The sequence below is a fragment of the Zootoca vivipara genome, chromosome 2 (genome assembly GCF_963506605.1).
Source record: "Zootoca vivipara chromosome 2, rZooViv1.1, whole genome shotgun sequence".
NCBI classification, from domain to species: domain Eukaryota; kingdom Metazoa; phylum Chordata; class Lepidosauria; order Squamata; family Lacertidae; genus Zootoca; species Zootoca vivipara.
In genome coordinates, this window is record NC_083277.1 from 8,084,588 (window position 1) to 8,104,635 (window position 20,048).

Below are 20,048 nucleotides of genomic sequence, written 5' to 3' on the forward strand. Positions count from 1 at the left end.
TGGGGCCACCGCAGAGCTATGAGATTTGGCAAAGTGGGGTAAGTCAGGCCCATAGTAGGCCCCCTTTCTCCCCCCACCACCACCCCAAAAGCCTGGCTACACACACACACCTCCCTTCCAGCAATGCTAGTGCCCCCTATCCACATTTCACATCTGCGGGAAAACAGACGCCTTAGTTGATTCTCCTGTATTGCAGGGGGTTGGACTAGATGACTCTTGGGGTCCCTCCCAGCTCTACGCAATGCTCTCACATTGCCCCACTGTAGTGTACAGTATGTAATGCACAGGTAGGGAACCTTTTTCGGCCCGAGTGCCTCATTCTCTTGTAAGCAACCTTCTGGGGGCCATGTGACTGCGTGAGCCTGTGGCAAATTCAAAAGCAGATGGAGCCAGGAATGCAGGTTTTACTTTTGCTGGGTAATAATAATAATAATAATTTATTATTTATACTCCGCCCATCTGGCTGTGTTTCCCCAGCCACTCTGGACGGCTTCCAACAAAATATTAAAAATACAAGAAAACATCAACCATTAAAAACTTCCCTAAACAGGGATGTCTTCTAAAAGTCAAATACTGGTGGTTGTTTATGTCCTTGACATCTGATGGGAGGGCGTTCCACAGGGCAGGCGCCACTACTGAGAAGGCCCTCTGCCTGGTTCCCTGTAACCTCACTTCTCGCAGGGAGGGAACCACCAGAAGGCCCTCGGAGCTGGACCTCAGTGTCCAGGCTGAACGATGTGGGTGCTTGCTTTCCACTGAGGCATCTGATTAGCCACTGGGGCAAGGGAGGATGTTGGACTAGATGGGCCATTGGCCTGATCCCGCAGCCAGGCTCTTGCCGGGGTTTTTTTCTTGTACCAAAGAGAAGAGGCATCAGCAAACTTGGGTAATCACCAAGTCTTATAGAAGTACAAAATACCATATTTTTCTATGTTCGAGAGCTGGAGGCAGTGGAAGACAGGAGAGCCTGGCGTCCATGGGGTCACGAAGAATCGGACACGACTCAACGACTAAACAACAACAACAAGACCAGTGGGGGTATGCAGGAGTACCCCCTGCATACCCATTTAACAATAATAATTTATTATTTCTACCCTGCCCATCTGGCTGGATTTCCCCAGCCACTCTGGGTGGCTTCCAACAAAAGGTTAAAAATACATTAAAACATCACTCTTTAAAAACTTCCCTAAGCAGAGCTGCCTTCAGATGTCTTCTAAATGTCATATAGTTGTTTATTTCTTTGACATCTGATGGGAGGGTGTTCCACAGGATGGGAGCCACTGCTGAGAAGGCCCTCTTCTCCACATTTTGTGAATCTTAGTACTTTTGTCCATTTATTGTATTTATTTTTCCCGATTTGAACTATAAAATGGTGATTTTCTTTAGTCAAAAGGAGAGTAAACATTTTTTAAAGGAAAAAAAGCACTGTATAAGATGCCCCCATTTATAAGAAGGCCCAAGAAGATATTTTTTTGAACCCAAAATTAATAAATCAATATTTCTTGAGCTTTTCTTGGGGGGGGGGTTGCCGCCACCAAAAGCTCACCCACCCACTGCCTAAATTTTTTAAAAGCAAAAAACATAATCTTACCAACAGAAAAATACAGTAGTTATTTTTTTAAAAAAACCAAACACCCAAAATATTAAGGGGTGTTGGGAAGCCCTCCAAAACATGCCAATAAAGACTGAGCATGCTCAGTTGCCACGGAATGCTGTCGAGACTGTTGCGGGATGTGGGGTGGAGGAAAAGCCGGAAACTGAGGCGGTGGGATGAACTTCCAGTAAGGACTAAGCATGCTCAGTTGCCAAGGAATGTTTACTGGTAGTGGTGAAATCCTGGAAACTGGAGAGGCGGAATGGAATGGAGAGGCTTGGCTTTTGGACAGAGCATTTTCCGCACTGCAATGCTTGTAGTAGGCCCCTCTTATACAGAGTTGCTTCCTGCTTACCAGATCCTTTCTTTAAAATGGAGACATCAGGGACTGACCACTACGCTCTGGGCATATTGTGTGCTCTACTGCCGAGTTGCAGCTCCTTCCTCCCGAAAAAAAGCACAAAACAATCCCTAAACAAGACCCCAGAAATGATGGCATCAGGCATGCAGCCAAATCTAGGCAGATTCACCTCCCCCCACCCCCGATCTCTCTGGGATTTATTCCTAAATTACATGTGGATGGGCTGTTAACAAAGTTTGTATTTGTTCCTGCAGCGAAAAGTATATAGTTTATTTACAGGGTGGGCTTCTGGCCACCCAGAAGCCTTCCTACTGACTGAGCACCAATAATGCTTTGCCAGCACCGTGGGTCCGCTCATGCCTGGCAAGGTGCGCTTTCCGACTGAAGCTCCTACCGCAATGTTTGCATTCATGTGGCTTCTCTCCTGTGTGGGTCTTCTCGTGTGCCACGAGGGTGGACCTGGCGCCAAAGCATTTATCGCAGCACGCACATTTGAATGGTTTCTCTCCTGTGTGGTCCCTCTGGTGATTAAGGAGGTGCGATTTCTGACTGAAGCCCTTCCCGCAGTCCAGACATTTATGAGGCTTCTCTCCAGTGTGGATTCTCTGATGACTGTTGAGATTAGTCTTCTGGCTGAAGGTTTTCCCACAATCCGGGCATCTGTGCGGCTTCTCTCCCGTGTGGGTCCTCTCATGCGCCACAAGAGTTGATCTGCCACCAAAGCACTTCTTGCAGTGTGAACATTTATACTGTTTTTCTCCGGTGTGGGTTCTCAAATGTCCAGTAAGGAGGGAGCGCAAGTTGAATGTTTTCCCGCAGACAAAACATTTATAAGGTTTATCTCCCGTGTGCAGCCTCTGATGATTTGTGAGCTGGGATTTGTTGCTGAAACTTTTCCCGCAGTCTGAACACTTGTGCGGTTTCTCTAAAACATGAGTATTTTCGTGGGCAATCAGAACTGACCTCAGACCGAAATTTTTCCCACACTGCGAACACTGAAATGGTTTCTCTCCAGTGTGGATTCTCTGGTGACTACTAAGGTGAGCCCTCTGACTAAAGCTTTTCCCACATTCAGAGCACTTATGGGGCTTATCTCCCGTGTGGGTTCTCTCGTGAGCAGTAAGGACAGACTTGAAAGTGAAACTTTTGCCGCATTCCAAGCACTTATACGGTTTCTCACCCATGTGGATTCTCTGGTGTCTTTGAAAAGTGGCGCTCCAACTAAAAGTTCTCCCACACTCAAAACACTTATAGGGCTTGTCTCCTGTGTGGATTCTCTGATGACTAATAAGCTGCGAGCCGGCGCAGAAGGTTTTCTCGCAGTATGAGCATTTATAGGGCTTCTCTCCTGTGTGCATCCTCTCATGCACAATAAGGTTTGTGCTCCTGCTGAAACTTTTCCCACAGTGAGAGCACTTAAAGGGTTTTTCTCCCGTGTGGATTCTCTTGTGGATGTTAAGGTCTGATATCTGGCTGAAACACTTCCCACAATCCAAACATTTGTAAGGTTTTTCTCCCGTGTGAGTCCTCTTGTGCTTGATGAGATCAGTCCTCCAGCTGAACTTTCCCCCACAAATTTTGCAAGTCTTTTGTCTCTCACCTGCCGGAGTCTCCTGCCAGGCCATGGTTTCATCGAAGCCCTTGCGGAGGTCTGTTTCACTCCCTTGGCGGTCTTCTCTCCAGCTCTCAGGCCTGGACTGACTCTCAAATGTACTATGACGATCCCTGCACTCAGTAAGGCTGGCTTCTCCTTTCCCCACTGCCGGCCTAGATGGTTCCACTTGATCGAAAAATCCAAGGAGACCGTTTTCCTCTTCGTTTTTATGTAGCATTACTGTGGCAGAGGAACAATCGTTTCCTGCAAGGAAGAAAAAGAACCGCACAACAGAAAAGATTCTTAAAAAGTGTAATTGAATTTAGAGATAGCTCACCCACATCCTCCAGACTCAGGAAGGGTAATACTTTACAAAAACAAAACAAAACAGCTTATGTAGTCTTAAAATATAGTTTAAGAAGAGCTTTGTGGGATCAGGTCAAAGGCTCATTGAGTCCAGCATCTTGGAGAGCTCAGTTGGATAGAGTGCGGTGCTGACAATGCCAAGGTTGCAGGTTCAATCTGTGATTCCTGCATTGCAGGGGTTGGACTAGATGATCCTCAGGGCCCCTTCCAACTCTGTGATCCCCTTCTCACAGTGGCCAACCAGATGCCCCAATGGGAAGCCTACAAGCAGGATCTGACCACAAGAAAGCTCCTCTCCTCACTTGAGATTCCCACAACTGGTATTCCGAGGCCTATGAAAGTGGAGGAATAATAGCAATGGCTTTGTGTCTAGTTTTTTTTAATTAGACTGTGGAGTCTAGCTGTGTGTTATATCTAATTTTACCTGTGCCCTGGGCTCAGAGAGCTTTTTTGATCAAGCAGTCTTGAAATCTTTTGAACAAACAAAGATAGCCCTCCTGGCTAGTAGCCATATGTTGTCGGACTCTCATCATCCCTGTCACTTGAGAATGTGTTTTTATATAGGGAAAAACATATTTTTTAAAATAAGTACAGCCGTACCTTGGTTTTCAAACAGCTTTGTTCTTGCATGTTTTGGCCCCCTAAATGTCACAAACTTGGAAGTGATTGTTCTGGTTTTGGCGAACTATTTTTGGAAGCCGAACGTCCGATGGGGCTTCCATGGCTTCCAATTGGCCACAGGAGATTCCTGCAGCCAATCAGAAGCTGTGCTTTGGTTTTTGAATGTTTAGGCAGTCGAACAGACTTCCAGAACGGATTCTGTTCGACTTCCAGGGTACGACTGCAGATCTTTTTTGCACAATATATGTGACAGCTGAATGGGAGCTCTTTATCAAGAGACAATCTCTCTTTCAGTAGCGGTTGCTGGCTGGCAGGATGCTGTAACTAATAAGATGCTGGAATGAAAAGGTCCTGACCCGATCCAACTTTGTTCTGTAGCAGCAAGAACCAAAGTGATCCATCCCAGTACTTGTGAAGCCTACTGTAATTATTACCTATTATTCTGACTATTACTATTTCTACAGCACCAAGGCTCATTCATGGTGATTTGAGAGTTATGGCAGCAAACAATCTAGAAGTGACCCGATACCCACTTCCTCCGGACTCTCACATAACAACAATACTTACCGACTATCTTGCTGGCCTTGACGCACTCCTGCTTGCTCTCCTCAGAGAGGCTCACGTCCAATGGAGTCACCTCTTCTTTGGGGGAATTCACAGATTCTTCCTTCCTGACTAGTCCCCTGTACTGTAACAGAGAGAAGATGCTGCCTTATATACCAAGCAAATTTACATGTAATGAGAGGCAGTGCAGTATAGTGCTTAGAGCGTTGGACTAAGATGTGGGAGACCAGGGTTCAAATCTCCACTCACCCATAAAGCTCTGGTTTGCCTGAAGCCTATGACTCTGTGTTTGGTTCACTGCTGGATACAGGGATCAGGATAAGGGGCTAACAACAACAACAACAACAACATCCCACCTATCTGACTGGGTTTCCCCAACCACTCTGGGAAGCTTCCAACATATATAAAAATAAAAATGTTCCAACATATATAAAAATGTAATATAAAAATGAAACAATAAACATAAAAAACTTCCCTATACAGGGCTGTCTTCAGATGTCTTCTAAAGGCTGTATAATTACTTATCTCCTTGGCTCAAAGGTCGCATAATTCTTTTTTGTTTTTCTTGTATTTTCCAAATATATTTATTATTTTTATAACAAACAAAAACACAATAGCAAAAAACATACAGACTACAAAATACAAAAATACAAAATACAAAAAAACACAAAAATACAAAATCTTCAACTTATATCTAGTCTAATATTAATGACTTCCTCATATCCCTTCCTGCGGCGTTGCATTCTATATCATCTTTAGTAATTTCTTAATCTTATTCTTATACCTTATTTACCATATAACTATTCTTTTTCTAATCGTATCTTATATCATATCATGAAATCTCACGTAATTGCATAATTATAACTACACCTCACTATCAATATTTATCTACACATTTTTTATTTCTACAACCTCCCTGGAGCTCCTAAACTTCTATTAATTCTTTCCAAAAATACAATTCTTTCTTAAATACACTTTAAATTTTTTCCAGTCTTCTTCCATCGCTTCTTCCCTCTGGTCTCGGAGTCTCCCGGTTAGCTCTGCATAATTCTTTTTGGCCGGGGATAATAATTTTTATTAGTTTTCCATTATAATAATCCAAATATAGCATAATTATAACAACGCAATTCCCAATATCAATCATTCAAATATCCAATTACATAATTTAGGTGGCCCTCCCACGCACTAGAATTGATGGTTTACTTTATTTCTGCATTCCAAAATCTTACTGATACTGTACCAATTCCATTCCATTCATAATAGTAATTCCTTATACAACAGCTGCAATATTTATAACTTCTATCCGTATTAGCATAACTCCATACCCTCCAACATTTCTCCGGTGAAAATTGGGGGCATCCTAAGGAAACGTGGGACATTCCAGGATCAAATCAGAAACCGAGACGGCTTCTGTCAATCTGGGACTGTCCCTGGGAAATAGGGACAATTGGAGGGTCTGTGACTGAGTTTATAAGCCTTGCTTTGGCCCTCCAGATGTTTTGGACTACAATTCCCATCTTCCCCAACTACTGGTCCTCTTAGCTAGGGATCATGGGAGTTGTAGGCCAAAACATCTGGAGGGCCGCAGTTTGGGAATGCCTGATACAAGGGGTGAGAAGATCTTTGAGGTAACCATGTTAAATGAAACTAACATACTCACTTGTTCCTCTAGCCTTCCACCCTCTTCCTGCCCCAGCAGGAAGTCCTCGGCTAGGGCCACCGCCTGGGCGCAGGTCTCTGCCCCGCGATCCCTGACCCAGCTCCGCATCTCTGGGGGCAGGATGTTCAAGAGCTGCTCCAGGACCACCAAGTCCAGGATCTGCTCCTTCGAGTGCATTTCTGGCTTCAGCCACTGACGGCAAAGGAAGCACAGCCGGGCGCAAACCATGCGCGGCCCATCCCCCTCCCGGCAGCGCAGTTGCCTAAAGCGCTGCCGGGCCACATCCCCACTGTCTGGGATATTGTCCAAGTTCTCTTCCTTCACCTGTGCTGCACCTCCCATGACGGCGGCTTCCAAGAAGCCACAGGTCTTCTGCCTGTCAAGGCTTGGCAGGACCAGAGTTTCTTGTCGCAACGACCCCTCCGAGGAAGCCATGTGTACTTGGGTGCCCATGGCCGGGCTGGGCGCGTCCTCCAGTTGTGGGTTCCCCCACTGCAAGTGAGGCGACTCCACCGTCTTCAGGAACTCTTGCCACTGGGCTTCCCAGTGCTGCGCCAATGCCTCGTTGGGCTCCTCTTTGACCTGCCGTTGGTTTAGAAATTCACCCCTGTTGACCTGAGAAAGGCTTGTTTCCTCCAAACTCTCCCCGGAGTTCAAGTCCTTTGAGCATCGCATCTCCATTTTCCTTCTTGGCAGCATCTTCCCCTCTACAGGAGTCTGGGAAGAGGAGCCCAAGGGTGTTTCCTGTTTGGCAGCCATTTTGTCTTGGGCCAGTCCCCGCTTCCTCTAAAGGCATCTCTGCCCTTTCACCCTCCGGTCCCCATTTTCTTCATGGTGTGCATAGCATCCGAAATTAGTCTTTGGTTTCAAATACATCAGCAGTGTTTTGTAACGGTTACGCAGAGCTTGGCTAGGTGAAGCCCCTGCATTGAATGGGCTTGAGGTTGAATGGAGTGGAAGCTACCTAAGGAAAATACATATATATACATACATACATAATCTATGAGGGAAACACGTGAAAGAATAAAGGCTCTGTGCATGCTCATTTCCTGCAGTTTCTAAAAGCTGCTTATTCAACAATCAAAGGCCTATTTTTTAAAAAAAGAAAATGGTGTATTTCATAGAAACATAGAATCATAGAGTTGGAAGAGACCACAAGGGCCATCTAGTCCAACCCCCTGCCAAGCAGGAAATACCATCAAAGCATTCTTGACATATGGCTGTCAAGCCTCTGCTTAAAGACCTCCAAAGAAGGAGACATTTATTATGGCAGGTGTGGGGAACTTCTCCCCCCGCCCCAAATTATTTTTAATTAATTTTCCAAATTATTACAAATCAAACCAATTTAAATTAATTTAATACAATGTCTTAAAATCAGGTTTCCCGCTCCTGTCCCAAACATATTATCACCTTCATTTCCTCACAGTGCTGCATCATTCCTTATTTAGAGTCCAGCTGACATCCTTCACTTGCTGCGAGAGGAACTTCTGGCCTTCCAAATATTGCTCTGCCACAACCCTTATTTATTAAGCAGTGTCACTACAGTAAGCCTGCAATTTGCATACAATTCAGCTTTACACACTTGGCAAAAATATATATTAATTTTTTTTAAGGGGAGTGGTGTCTGGTAAAAAGTTCTTTTGTCAGTCCCATCTGCCACTGAACCCAATGTGTTTTGACTATTCACGATTTGGGCTTTTCAGGCGCGATCCCTGGAACATAATTCCTGCATAAGTTGCGTGGGCTTGCTGTATTTGTGGGAGGAATTGTTCAATCGCATACCAGCCAATTCCAGTTGTGCAAAACTGTTTGGGAGGTCTGGCGCAACAAACCCTCTTTTCCAAAAGATCAGACTTTTCCGGTGTAAAAGGGATGGGGGAAATGCACAGGCAAGTATGCCATGACACTTGCTTTGAGCCAACTACCCTCCCTGCAAGCAGATCAGAACGAATGCCCAAAATGTTATTATTACTACAATAAGCTCCCTGCAAAACTGAGCAGGGTGAGTGCTTCGCAAACAGGTGGTCTAGAGCACTTTCAAGAGAGAATTTGACAACCAGAGAAATGCTGGAGTCAGGGAGCTCCTGCATCTATTTTTAACATCAAAATAGTCCTAATAATTGAGACACACACTCACCCTGCCCTGCCCCTCCTGGCAATGGGATCAATAACAGTTGAAAACTGAGAATGCTGCAGGATATTGCAACAAGCAATAATTTGCAGCCCACTCGCTTTCATTTGCATTGCAGATACCTATTGCAGTTCACCTTCTAACAGGAGCCTTGCTCAACTCACAGCCTTCTTGCCTTTCTGCTAATACAACCGCTTCCCAAAAGGAAAGGCCTTTTCCTCACTGTTTCACACAGGTGCATATATTCCCTTTTCCATTTATTTATGGCCTTGCTAGGAAGCTCTGCTCGATCTGTTCAACCTTTTGGTAAGCATTTAATATGTTAATATGTCCTTTCCCCAAGAGCCCACCCGGTCTGGAATTTGTTTTGGCTCATTTAAATTCTGAATTTTAAATTGCTATAACCCACTCTGGGACCTGCCGGCCAAGGACGGGTAATAAATATAATAATAATAATAATAATAATAATAATAATAATAATAATAATAATAATAATACTGTATCTATGTATATGTTTATAAATGCTAGTCTCTTGGATACCTTTTGGTAGCAAGGGACTAATAAATTGCAATAATAAACAATAAATTGTAAAAGTCTCCAAGTGATTAACATTTAAAAACACATACCTAAAAATATTATCTCACAGCTACGTAAATTCAGCGTTGTTGTTGTTGTTGTTGTTGTTGCTGCTGCTGCTTACCTTCTGCTGTGGATATCTTTCTCACAGGGTAATCCTATGTTTATCTCTTTGTAGATATAAGTCCCATTAAAAACAAAAACAAAAATACTTGCAGGAGGGTTTGAACTGAAAAGGCTGCAATTGACAATATTCCTCACGTAGCCCAGTCCTGTCCATCCATGTTTACTCTGAGTAAATCTCAGCTGTTTTCAGCAGCGGGTCGTGCTCCCTGCTGCCTCGCTCGATTGCACGGCTTTCTGCACGTGCTCAGATGCTGTGTTTCATCACCGACGTTGCTGGGTGGTTTTTTTGTTTTGTTTTTTTGTTTTGCATTTAAATGGTTACTCTACACATATTCTTTCTGTGCTCAGGAATTTCTTGATCCCTAGCAAAAATTAACCCTGCCTGTGCCTGGTGGCTTGTGCACCCGCCTGTCACCCAACAGAGTCGAGATCAGGGACAGGGTCACCCAGTCCTGACACCCTCCTTGCACCTCTCCCTCCATTACCCATTGTGCTAGAGGAGAGCACAGCTCATGTGAACGGCCCCTTTAAGAGCTGGGATCAATAGAGCTCCGGGTGCTAGAGAGGACCAAGCAGTTTGTTGGGGTGGGGAGGGCCCCTTCTTTTCCTTTACTGCCCGATGGAGGAGGAAGCTGCACATTCTGCATGGCTGCAAGGAGTTGCAGAGGTGAGAGCCTTTCGCGCAGGGAGAGAAGTGTCAAAGGGGAGAAGCAGAGGAGGAACGAAGCAAACGCATCAGTTAAAGGCGCTAGTCCCTTTGAGCCAGGCTGAAGATGCATCATGGGGGTGGAGAGTTGCCACCTTTCTTTCCGGGCAGGGCTCTTGTGCCTTTATTTTTTGAAAAAAATAAAAGGGTTACCAACTAAGCGGTAGGGGGAGTAAGGGGTCTTGCTTTGTCCTTTTAACAGACCTTCGACATTCAGGAGTCGGGAGATGAATCCTTTCATTGCATGGAGATAAATATTGCATGCTGCAGATCATGTCCCCCCCCCGCCCTTCACACTTTGGCACTCAGTTTCTTTTTTATGTATAAATTTTATTTTTGCATTTTCTATTTACATAAACAAATGAATTAAATACATCAATATACAATACCTTCTGACTTCCTTCCCCGCCCCCATTGTGGATCTTAATGTAATGATTTCCCCCTCTGCATATCTATCATAACTCTTATTTTTATAAATCCTTTGCCAATCCATAGTTCAAATTTTTACTGCAGGTTCTCTGCCAATCCTGCCGTTGTTTACAATAGCTTTTCAAAATATATATATAAACGTTCCCCATTCTTTATTAAAGACCTCCTCTTCCTGATTTCTAATTCTTCCTGTAAGTTTTGCCATCATTTTCAGAGATGCACCAAAACATTTCATTTCCAGCCTTAGAATCATAGAATCTTAGAGTTGGAAGGGACACCAGGGGGTCATCTAGTCCAACCCCCTGCAATGCAGGAATCCCAGCAAAAGCATCCAAGACAGATGGCAATCCAACCTCTGCTTAAAAACCTCCAAGGAAGGAGAGTTCACCACCTCTTGTGGAAGTCTGTTCCACTGCCGAACAGCTTTTACTGTCAGAAAGTTTTTCTAAATGTTTAGTCGGAAATTCCTTTCTTGTAACCTGAAGCCATTGGTTTGAGTGCTACCCTCCAAAGTAGGAGAAAAAAAGCATGCTCTCTCTTCCATGTGACAGCTCTTAAGATATTTGAAGATGGCTATCCTATCTCCTCTGTGTCTCCTCTTTTCCAGGCTAAACATACCCAGCTCCTTCAAGAGCTCCTCATAAGTCTTAGTTTCCAGATCCTTGATCATCTTGGTTGCACTCCTCTGCACACATTCCAGTTTCTCAATATTGTTCTTAAACTGTGGTGGCCAGAATTGGACACAGCATTCCAAGTGTGGTCTGACTAAGGCAGAATAGAGTGGTACTATTACTTCCCGTGATCTGGACACTAGACTTCTGCTGATGCAGCCTTACCTATTTCTCTCCTTCCACATTCCTGTCTTCCTCCTCTTAGAGGTAAAGTGCCCTGCTCTCAGTCATCTGGAAAACCACCAACTCCCCAAGATGCCCTCTGCTTCAATTGAACGGGGAGCCAGCCCACCTGGAAGTTGCCCAGCGTTCCCAAAGATGAAGCAGTTTCGTTGACATACTCTGGCTGAGAAATTTCAGCAGGCTTGGAGGCTCGGACTTTGATAGTGGGCCTGGACTGAGAGAGGCCTGACTCTTTCCCCACTGGGTTTGGGGGGGGGGAGGGCGAACACAAAAATGGCTATGGAACAGGAAGCGTCGGCAACCCTGGGCCTCCGTTTCCAGCCTGTGCCGGAGGATGCGGCTCTGCCCCCCGTGGACCCAGAGGGTCAGGATTCGGCAACCAGGTTGGAAGGGCTTCACAAACTCCAGCACAGCAACCTTCGTGGGGAAAGCGAGGACGTCCTGAGCTGCAGAGGGGAGCAGGCGTTCAGAAGACCCACATGGGGCAACCCTCCACTCCTGCTTCCAGCCCCTTGGGATGTCACAAAGACTTGCTTGCCTGCCTTGGATGGGCTGGCAGATCCAAATGGAGAACAGGACACACAACTCCTACCAGGCCACAGTGGGGAAGCCGAACCAGCCTCTGAGGTGGGCTATACAGACCCATGGGGGGATCCCTTGGGAAAGGGTGCCGTCGCCATGGAGGTACAGCGGCTGAACTTCCGCCAGTTCCACTACCAGGAGGTCGAGGGACCACGGGAAGTTTGCAGTCAGCTCTGGTACCTTTGCCACCGGTGGCTGAAGCCGGAGAGGCACACCAAGGAGCAGATCCTGGAGCTGCTGGTCCTGGAGCAGTTCCTGGCCGTCCTGCCGTCGGAGATCCAGACCTGGGTGAAGAGAGGAGGGCCCGAGAGCTGCGCCCAGGCAGTGGCCCTGGCCGAGGGCTTCCTGCAGGGACAACGGGAAGCTGGGAGTTGCGGGGAGCAGGTGAGGTCAGATCCGTCCTGGACGAGACTTTAGAAAATGTAGAAACAGAGTGAAGGAAAGTTGGCTGCTCCCAGATGTATTTTATCCCACCGATTCATCGCTTCCCATAGATGCATCTTGGAGAAGTAACTCATTGGTAGCGCACCGGCTGTGCCTGCAGGAAGTTATTTTTCTTATGCGCTCATGATGATTTGTGCTCTGGAAGGTATTGGGGCGGTGACACACAATCCGCCTTCTGGGTGGTGCTGTGGTCTAAACCACTGAGCCTCTTGGGCTTGCTGATCAGAAGGTTGGCGGTTCGAATCCCTGTGACGGGGTGAGCTCCCATTGCTCTGTCCAATGCTTTTTTTCCTAAAAAATGTTTAGGGGTACTATTATTTTCCTACTCATGTTGAAATAGTGCCCCTCAATGATGCTAAACTTAGATTCACAAACTGTTTAGGGGTATACGTACCCCTGTGTGTCCCCAGAAAAAAAGCACTGGCTCTGTCCTAGCTCCTGCCAACCTAGCAGTTTGAAAGTATGCCAGTGCAAGTAGATAAATTGGAACTGCTGTGGCGGGAAGTTAAACGGTGTTTCCCTGAGCTCTGGTGTTCCGTTGCGCCAGAAGCGGTTTAGTCCTGCTGGCCACATGACCCGGAAAGCTGTCTGTGGACAAATGGCACCTGGAAAAGTTTTGCAGATGAACATGCTGCGTCCTTTCCAATCCACGCATGTCCTGTAACTTCCTTAATAAATCCAGTAGCGCTTTTTAAAACTGCAAATGTTGGGGTGTGGGTGTGCCACTTTTGTTGCGTTGTAGCGCAAGAGCGTCCCTTCCGGTCAGCAAGAGCACAGTGACATTGGGGCAGCAGAACAGCTAGTAAATTGGGAATGATGTGTGGGGAGTCCAGTATAAATACACCACAAATGTGGGCGGGTCCACACCATCCCTTTCAAGCTCACCCAGTCCGACTCCTGTTTCAAGTACAGAACTTCTCCTGAAGAATCCTGGGAGCTGTAGTTTGTCAAGAGTGCTGTAGTTTGTCAAGAGTGCTGGGGGCGAGTCCTGTGCTTAAATGCAAAGACACCAGCCTGGAGGGGCCATAAAATCAGTTTTTATAAGATGTATTTATAGAGGAGGCAGCAATGCTTCTGAACACCAGATGGAAATCCTCGCTTCTCATTTTTCCAGGTGGTTTACCAGCAGGAGATGCCTGTGAATCTCCTTGAAGCTAATCAGCCTCCTTCAGAGACAGGAGAGGAGCAGCCTGGTCAAGCAGAGGTCAAGCAGGAGGGCAACAGGGTTGGCAGCTGCACGGGTAGGTTGAATTTTCCAGCTTTCAAATCCCCCCAAAATGAGGGGTGCTAAAAAGTTGTAACATGACTTGGGGCTTCAAAAGATATTTTGGTGGGATTAATATAATTCAGTTTTGATTCCTCCGCGAAATGTCTGTAAAACTGCATAGAAATTACTCATCACGATTGCCAAGTACTTGCAGATTTATTATATATTAATATTCTTTTTATAATTTATATCATTTAGCGTTGCGTGGCATTTTCAACCAGATTTCCTGCGATTGTTCCTGAGATCAAGGAGGAGGTTTCCATCTATGTTTACAGACCACTGGGTGCCATTTTGATTCAAGATGACACCACAAACGTTTCATAACTGCACTGATTTTAACACATGGTTTAAAAATGGAAGAGATTTTATATGTTTCTTTGTAAGAATCCCTGAGCAGCCCTGCATAGGAGGCTACTCACAGGAAACAGTTTGCCAAATGGACCTCTCTTAGTTCTTTGAAGGCCACCCTGTTTAGGGAAGTTTTTAATGTTCGATGTTTTATAGTGTTTTTAATATTCTGTTGGGAGCCACCCAGAGTGGCTGGGGAAACACAGCCAGATGGGTGGGGTATAAAAAATAAATTATTCTATTAAATTATTATTATTATTATTATTATTATTATTATTATTATTATGCTCCCAGGTGACGGACAGATGAGAGAAATGGAGGATTCACAAGTGGAAATTGCAGAGCCGGTGGAGCTGCCAGACAAGGGGGAAGGAAAGTGTCCCCTACCAACAACAGAGGAAGAGGAAGATGCTCCTTCGACGCAGCCTGGACCCAAGAGGAAGTTGGGAAAGGGCCCAGAGGAGAGTGTCGCTTGCGGAGAAGCCTCTGCCCACCTTGGCGAACCCGCAAACCAGCCAAAATCCCCCCGAGGCAAGCGGGAGACGACCTGCGGCGTTTGCGGGAAGAGCTTCAGCCGCCGCACGGGCCTGCTGGCCCACGAGAGGGTGCACACAGGAGAGAAGCCCTACAAGTGCCCGCACTGCGGGCGCAGCTTCCGCTCCAAGTCCACCCTGGTGGTTCACCAGAGGACCCACACAGGCGAGAAGCCCTACCAGTGCCAGGCCTGCGGGAAGAGTTTCCCGGTGACCACGCAGCTCATCGAGCACGAGAGGACCCACTCGGGGGAGAAGCCCTACCAGTGCGCCGAGTGCGGGCAGAGTTTCCGCCAGCGCTCGCACCTCAAGAACCACCAGAAGATCCACACTGGCCTCAAACCCTTCAAGTGCTCGTACTGCGGCAAGGGCTTCAGCATCAGTTCGGACCTCATCCGGCACGAGAGGGCCCACACGGGAGAGAAGCCCTACCAGTGCCCGGACTGCGGGAAGCGCTTCTGCAACAGCTCGCAGGTCATCACGCACCGCCGGGTCCACACCGGGGAGAAGCCCTACAAGTGCCTGGAGTGCGGGAAAGGCTTCGCCGTCAGCCAGCAGCTCATCCGGCACCAGGCGGTCCACACGGGGGAGAAGCCCTACCAGTGCCTGGAGTGCGGGAAGACTTTTGGCGTCAGCACCCTCCTGGCCGGGCACCTGAGGATCCACACGGGGGAGAAACCGTACCAGTGCTCCGAGTGCGCGAAGTGCTTCCGCCTCCGCTCGACGCTCATCACACACCTGAAAATCCACGCGGCGAGAAAAACTTAGGACCGGAAGGGGAAGGTCAAGAAGGAGAGAGAGGGAGTTTGTGTAAAGAGGAAATCAATGCTAGGTAAAAAGGTAAAGGACCCCTGGACGGGAAAGTCCAGTCAAAGGCGACTATGGGGTTGCAGCGCTCCTCTCGCTTTCAGGCCGAGGGAGCCAGCATTTGACCGCAGACAGCTTTCCGGGTCATGTGGCCAGCAGGACTAAACCGCTTCTGGCGCAATGGGACACCGTGACGGAAACAAGAGTGCACGGAAATACCGTTTACCTTCCCGCTAGAGCGGTACCTATTTATCTACTTGCACTTGTGTGCTTTTGAAATGCTAGGTTGGCAGGAGCTGGGACAGAGCAATGGGAGCTCACCCCATCACAGGGATTCAAACTGCTGACCTTCCGATCAGCAAGCCCAAGAGGCTCAGTGGTTTAGATCACAGCACCACCCACATATCCAATCAATGCTAAGGAGGGCATGGAAATAATATGTCAACAGGAGGCTCTGGCTACATTCACAACCTTTAACAATAAGGTGTTGGGCTCTCCTTCCTTGGAGGTTTTTAAGCAGAGGTTGGATGGTCATCTGTTATGGATAATCTAGTTGAGATTCCTGCATTGCAGGGGGCTGGACTAGAGGACCCTTGGGGTCCCTTTCCAACTAGTTCTGTGATGCTGTGATCCCAGGGTGGTATACAACATTAAGGACACATTTTGCGGAGCATCAATAATAAAAGCATAATGAAGGCATAATAAGAGACAGTAGAAAAATAAAATGATCATAATAGTGGTCCCCCCACAACAGCTTTAACAGTCCATAGGTTACTTAATGGCTAAAGGCCTGGCTAAAGAGGAATGTGTTTCTTGGTGCCTAAAGACATGGAATGATGGCACCTAGCGAGCCTTTCTAGGGAGAGCATTCCACAATTGGGGAGCCACCACAAAAAAGGCCCCTTCTTGTGTTGCCACCCTCTGAGTCTCTTGGGGAGGGGGACAAAGAGAAGGCACTGTGCTACCACATTACACAGTCATGACTCCCCCCAATACTTGTGGTTAATGTCATTTTTTAAGATGGCTGACAGTTGTTGGGAGAGACCCCTTTTCCTTTCACAGTGCTACCACACCCAGTGAAGAGGGATTTTGGGGGGAGTAAGGGTTGTTCATTTTGTTTTATGATGTACTGTATATAAAACAGAGAGAACGGTTGTAACGGCAGACAAAACTTAAAAGAGGAAAATAAAAGCTGTAAAATAGGCACATGGGTTGAAATAACAAAAGTCCCTGTGAAGGGGGGTTGACTGTTAAACCATGGGAAATTGTAGCTCTGTGAGTGGGACCAAGGGCCTACTGACAAATCAAGGGTATCCTTAAAAGAAGCACAACTCCCAGAATTATTTGGGGGAAGCCATTATTGCTTGAAGTGCTATCGTAGCACTTTAAACGTATGGGGTGTGTGTGGCTGCTGACCTACCGATTTAAGACTTCGAAATGTCAAAAGCGCTTCTCGTACAGTACCCTAGTTTGCACGTCGCATGAAGCCAAGCCACACAGGCTCCCAGAGATGCTTCACTCCTCGCCCAGTAATTTGCCGCTGTGCTGAGCTAAGCTTGGCTTGGCATGTCCCCCAAACCAGGGGTCATGGTTGAACTAGCCATGGTTCAGATGAATCATGATTTGGCCTGTGGTTTGCGGCTTTTAGTTTGGACAAGCTAGACCCACAAGCCCAGGTTGGGATGGAGTGCTAAGCTAAGCTACGGCTTACAATCATAGAATCCTAGAGCTGGAAGGAACCCCGAGGGTCCTCTAGTCCAGCCCCCTGCAATGCCGGAATCTCAACTAAAGCATCCATGGCAGACGGCCATCCAACCTCTGCTTGGATCAAACAGGACAAGGAAAGTGGCCACAATCTCCTCTCCCAGAGGAGCTAATCCAGTGTTTCCCCAACTTGAGTCTCCACCTGTTTTGGGACTACGATTCCCATCAGCCCCGACCACCCCCGTCCCTTATCACAGCTGGAGGGGCACATTTAGATCCTTCTGAACTACAACTCCCATCAGCCCCAGCAAGCATTACCAGTGGCCAGGGATGATGGAAGTTGTAGTTCAGCAATATCTAAGCATGTGGTTTGAACCTCGGGATTTCCTTATCCACTGCGGATTCCTTAGCGTTGTGCTCTGACTTTTGAGGAAGGCTGAAGGAGTATTTGTGCAAGGAGATCCTTTGAAGAGCTACTGAGTAAGGAACGGAATAATATTGCTTGGAAGGTGGTAACTGGGCCATGGGTGTTTGTTTGTGTGGATATTCAGCGCTTTAACATTTGACCCGTAGTGCAAATGGAAAAAACCACCAAGGAGGCAACCTGTAGGCAAATCGAGCCCAAGAGGGATGTTCAGCAAACCCTTCTTTCCAAATAAATAAGCTCCAAACCTTCCGTCTCGTGTTTTCTGTCTAGGTTGTGTGCTTCAGGGGGTGGGTGGGGGCAACCTTTTACGGGTCACGGCCCACCCAAAAAGGGCCTTGTGTTAGGCGAGGCGAAAAGCGAGGGGCCATTGTTTTCCCCCTCCTGCTGCCACCCCCTTTTATCTCTCCCTTTCTTTGACAGTTATGAGGGTGTGTAGGGAGCGAGCTTCTGATGGAGCTTTTGAAATTATTATTATTATTATTAACAATTGAACTGGATGGCCCTTGTGGTCTCTTCCAACTCTATGATTCTACCTGCCCTTCACACCACGACCCCAGAGGGGGTTACAACCATTATTATAATAATAATAATATAAATATAATATAATATAAATTTATTTATAATAATATAAATTTATTATTTATACCCCGCCCATCTGGCTGGGTTTCCCCAGCCATTCTGGGCGGCTTCCAACAAAATATTAAAATACAGTGGTCTGTTAAACATTAAAAGCTTCCCTTTATTGATTAAAACGCAATATCACAAACAGTTCAATAAACCCTTTTATCTCTCCCTTGCTTTGACAGTCATGAGGGTGTGTAGGGAGCGAGCTTCTGATGGGACTTTTGAAATTACTGTATTATTATTGACAATTTATTACCTGCCCTTCTCACCAAGATTCCAGGGAGGGTTACAACCATTCAAATGCAATATCAAAAACAGTTCAAAACAAGTTACAAAAATAAGATGGGTCTTTAAAATATACAGGCGCCAAAAGCCAGGGTAAAAAGGTGTGTCTTCAGCCTTCACCAAAATTAGGTCTCTAGAAGGATCATTGACACAGACGGTGGGAGGACAAACATATGGCCCTCCAGCAGTTGCTGAACTACATCTCTCATCACCCATTGGCCATGCTGGCTGCGGCCAATGGGAATTGTAGTTCAGCAGCATCTAGAGGACGAAAGGTTGGACATCCTTTTAAGGTGGGGGAGCCATGTACTTTAGGTGGGTGGGTCTCAAAGGGGTGGGTAGAGTGCTGGCGGATAAGCCCCCTTTCTCCTTTGTCTTTACCCCTTCTCCCCCTCCTCACCAACATGAAACGAAGCTGAGGGCTGCATCAAAATGGACTGAGGGCCACTTGATTATTATTTTTTAAATGGATTTCTTCCCACGAGGTGTTCCTTACATTCAATGTAAGAAATGAAATATAAGAGATAGTGTAATAGGTACGAGGATTTTTGATACTAATTCTTTGTAATTATCTTTGTTAATAACTGAACATAATTTGGTAAAGAGTAGAGAAGTCCTTTTCCATCGGAAGGAGAAAAGAACAGAGGCCAACCAGAGAATATTGAGAAGCAACGCAGATAGTAAGCCTGATCTTTATTGAACTGTTGCAACAGGGTTACAGGCAATGCAGAAATCTCTAGCCCAGGCATCCCCAAACTGCGGCCCTCCGGATGTTTTGGCCTACAACTCCCATGATCCCTTGCTTACAGGACCAGTGGTCAGGGGTGATGGGAACTGTAGTCCAAAACATCTGGAGGGCCGAAGTTTGGGGATGCCTGCTCTAGCCCAATGTTGGACTTGAACCCGTGATCCTGTGATTAAGAGTCTCATGCTCTACCCTCTCAGGAAAAGCCTCCTGTCTATTACCCTGGAGAGCTGCTGCCAGTCCTTGTTGACCACACTGAACTAGGTGGAGGATGATAATGATGATTTATTTATACCTGGGCAGTGCGGGCATATGCTCCACCACTGGATGGGAATTGTAGTCTGAAGCAAACAGAGGGCACCAGGTTGGCAATTCTGAAAGCGTCTGTTTCAATCTTGCCAGCATGCTACAAACGAATTACGGTAAATTAGAAGTAGCAACCAGATTTTTAGGAGTTATCTTCACGGAATCAAGTCCCGTTTGCTAAATCAGAACTCCCGTCCATTTCTCCAATTCAAAAGTGAAAAGGAAGCATTTGAATGAAAATGTTACAGTTATGAATAGTAAGCTAGGTGTATGTGTGTTTGTTTGTAATGAAAAACATGGGAAACAATCCAGAAGCATTCGCTGCTCCTTGAGAAAACATTCAGCAGCTGCAAACGCCTGGGGACATTTTTTTAAAAAAAAGAGAGGATAAAGG

At 46.4% G+C, this 20,048-nt stretch overlaps 2 protein-coding genes across 4 annotated transcripts; one reads left to right on the top strand and one right to left on the bottom strand.

The window, feature by feature from the left end:
- Positions 1-98: 98 nt before the first annotated feature.
- LOC118081274 (zinc finger protein 345-like) lies at positions 99-10,081 on the bottom strand. Its single transcript, XM_060270253.1, has 4 exons — positions 9,592-10,081; positions 6,761-7,724; positions 5,104-5,224; positions 99-3,813 (listed from the first exon to the last, which is right to left on the bottom strand). Exons 2-4 carry the CDS (start codon positions 7,517-7,519, stop codon positions 2,264-2,266), a joined length of 2,430 nt encoding a protein of 809 aa, XP_060126236.1. The 5' UTR covers positions 7,520-7,724; positions 9,592-10,081; the 3' UTR covers positions 99-2,263.
- A 93-nt stretch (positions 10,082-10,174) lies between these two features.
- LOC118081221 (zinc finger protein 397-like) lies at positions 10,175-17,941 on the top strand. Of its 3 annotated transcripts, none has more exons than XM_035107572.2 (4): positions 10,175-10,260; positions 11,605-12,548; positions 13,723-13,849; positions 14,518-17,941. In XM_035107572.2, the coding sequence occupies exons 2-4, from the start codon at positions 11,856-11,858 to the stop codon at positions 15,522-15,524; spliced, it is 1,827 nt and encodes a 608-aa protein (XP_034963463.2). In that variant the 5' UTR covers positions 10,175-10,260; positions 11,605-11,855; the 3' UTR covers positions 15,525-17,941. The 3 variants fall into 3 exon arrangements, with proteins under 3 accessions (XP_034963463.2, XP_034963462.2, XP_060126677.1); XM_035107571.2 differs by having other exon boundaries at positions 10,212-10,260; positions 11,336-12,548; XM_060270694.1 differs by lacking the exon at positions 10,175-10,260 and having other exon boundaries at positions 10,725-12,548.
- Positions 17,942-20,048: the final 2,107 nt, after the last annotated feature.